The sequence below is a fragment of the Egretta garzetta genome, unplaced genomic scaffold (assembly GCF_000687185.1).
Source record: "Egretta garzetta isolate BGI_Z169 unplaced genomic scaffold, ASM68718v1 scaffold536, whole genome shotgun sequence".
Lineage (NCBI taxonomy): Eukaryota > Metazoa > Chordata > Aves > Pelecaniformes > Ardeidae > Egretta > Egretta garzetta.
The window spans coordinates 1,619,625-1,622,246 of record NW_009260068.1 but is presented as its reverse complement, the minus strand read 5'-3'; the positions used below and the strand labels follow the sequence as shown (position 1 = coordinate 1,622,246).

Sequence of the window (2,622 nt, the reverse complement as noted above, 5' to 3'; positions counted from 1 at the left end):
TTGCCGGCGAAGGGGCGTCTCTGACTTCTCGCTGCTCAGCCGTGGCCAGCGGCTTCGTGCTGCTCAGGTGTGTGGCCGGGAGGCACATACATGGAGGGGGGTGGCAGGGATAGCTTGGGTCCCCCATCCGGCCCACTCCATCACTATCCTCCTGCTTCAAAGGGCGCCAAGGGTTGGACAAGGACAGCCACTCAAATAGATTTGTGGGGCATGAAACGGACTCTCCAACTCCTCTGTGTGCAGCTTGCACACCTCTGCTTCTGTCTTTTAGGTCACTATTGAAGCACAAGGGATGGAGTCGATGCTGGGAGAAAATGTCTTGGAAGGGGAAAAGGAGCCAGAGCTCACAGCTGGGATGTCTGCCATCTTCTTCGATGTTCAGTTGCGGCCAATAGTCTTCTTCCAGGGATACACAGACTTAATGGCCAAGGTCCTATTAAGTAGCGGAGAACCCACAAGCGTGGTCAAAGGGAACCTCCTGCTGATGGACCATCACCAGGTACTGGATAGGGGGGTGGGGGCGGTGACCTTCCTCCACACCAAATCCTGGTGAATGCCATAGCACGAGCCAGTGGATTTTAGATATGTCACTCGCTCTGGATACACGTCTAAGAGCAAGGTGGCACTGCAGAGGTCTCTTGGGGTTGGTAGAACAGTAGGATGGCTCGGCTCTGCCATGGGACCTCGAGTTCCCAGCTGAGGGGTTGGGATGGTCCCAGCAGCCACGCATCACTGCCAACATCAGCCGCTCAGCCAAGAGGGGTGTCAGGTCACAGCAAGCTCTGCCTTCTCCATTTCCCAGGTGATTCCTCTACAGTCTGGCCTCCAAGTGGCCATCAAACTCCAGGGCGGGCTGGGGCTTGACATTTCAGCCGACATGGACGTGAGCATTTGGGAGCAGGAACTGAAAACCAGCATCAACACGAGGTCAGCGGGTGGGAAACTGCTTGGTTCTGGGGATGCGGGGTACTCGGCACCCAGCACAAGGGATGCTCTACCTTAGACTGACTTTCCACAGCCCCCTGCTCTTCTCCAGCTGGGTCCAGCCCTGCCTGGTGGACACGTTGGGTAGCGATCTGGCAGGAATAGGTTACACACTCCTTTTCCATGGCCAGAACTCAAATTAAGATGATTATGGGGTTGTTTGGTGCCAGCACATGGTGCCCAGCACAGGACCATTGCTCAGTGACCAGACCCTCATGCTTCCCTCTTGCAGGGGAAGTCTCGCCATTGATTTCCAGGCAGAACTAGATGCCCCTTTCCTCCAAGCCACCCTGAGAAGCCAGACAGAGGTGGAGACCTCAATCCAGTTTGACACCATCCTAAGGTTTTCCAGCAGCCCGGTGCTCATGTGTCTGCAGCTGAGAGAGGAGCGGGTCCCATACAGGTAAACTCTGGATATGGCCAGATACTAGAGAAACACCACGAGGTGCTCAAGATAAAGGAGAACTTCTTGGGAAGAGGAGGGAATTAATGGTTGTACGCTTGCTGAGAGCAGGGTGGGTTGAAACCAGTAGGGAGGGGCTGAAGGACACCACAAGTTCGTGGTGATGGGGGTGGAAGCACCATGCCTAGACCATCAGGAGAAGCCCTGCAGGTGAGTATGCTCATCTGGGAGGAGGATGAGGTCCACCACCACCACAGCCTCCTGACCATCTTGCTGTCACCTTGTCCCACAGAGAAATCTTCACAGTTTCCAAGTCTGCCGGGAGCCAGAGCAGCACCTCTCGAAAAGGCAGGCAGGGCACTGTGCCCGGGCGGGAGTTTGCCTTGCACCGGGCCAACTCTAAGGTCTGCAACCTCCTACTGACAGTGGAAGAAGAATAGAGGGGGTCGGAGCACGCTGGGACTGGATAGCTGCCTGCCACACACCCCGGTTCTCCATGAACCCGATGTCAGCTCTCAAGGGCTCTGCCCGACACCTCCACAACCATCTTTCAATAAGAAAAATGCCGCAATCAGGGCATCAGAAGAGACCACAAGAGGAATTGCTGCAGGACAGCCAGAGGCAGCCCTTGCCTGGGGGAGCCAAGCCTGCCCTCCCCTCCCCACCCCAAGGGCTGAGATTTCCCCAGCCCAAACTCTTCCCCTTCAGAGGGAAGGGCTTGCTGGAAGCCAAACGAGCCCTTGTGAGAAACCACCGCCTTTCGCAAACGAGTTTCTTGGAGCCCAAGAAACCCTTCTGCAAGCCGATACCCCAAAATGCTGGGGTTTCTCCCCATTTATCAAAGCAGTCGGGAGGGAGCACATCTGCAGCCAGCAGGGAGGAGGTTCCCTTTAACCCTCCTTAACACACATTTTTTCAGCTGCCAAAAGTCCACGAACATGCAAAATTTTATTTCTGGAGGAGGTGGGGGGGGTTAAGTTATGTTTTTTAATGTAACCACAGACACATCCACCCCAGAATAATCCTTGGGGAGAAGGGCGGAGCAGTAAGACAAAACACTGCATAACCTGTTGCCAATTATTGTACATTCTTTCTTGATTAATCAAAGGTGTTTGCATTTATTCACCTACAAAAGCAGCTCGGCTCCCTCACAGCTTGGGTGCCATCCTCTGACTCCTGCGAGGGAATTTGCAGCTGGGACCACATCAGGCAGCAAGGATGAGGCTGGGGCGGGG

General features: G+C 54.9%; 1 protein-coding gene across 1 annotated transcript in view; it reads left to right on the top strand.

The window, feature by feature from the left end:
* LOC104128419 (microsomal triglyceride transfer protein) overlaps window positions 1-1,827 on the top strand; it is an 11,681-nt gene extending 9,854 nt beyond the window's left edge. The window contains exons 15-19 of the mRNA XM_009641196.1: window positions 7-67; window positions 272-499; window positions 803-927; window positions 1,217-1,387; window positions 1,680-1,827. Coding sequence (XP_009639491.1) covers window positions 7-67; window positions 272-499; window positions 803-927; window positions 1,217-1,387; window positions 1,680-1,827 — 733 coding nt within the window. The remainder of the gene's footprint in view (window positions 1-6; window positions 68-271; window positions 500-802; window positions 928-1,216; window positions 1,388-1,679) is intronic.
* The last annotated feature ends 795 nt before the right edge of the window (window positions 1,828-2,622 follow it).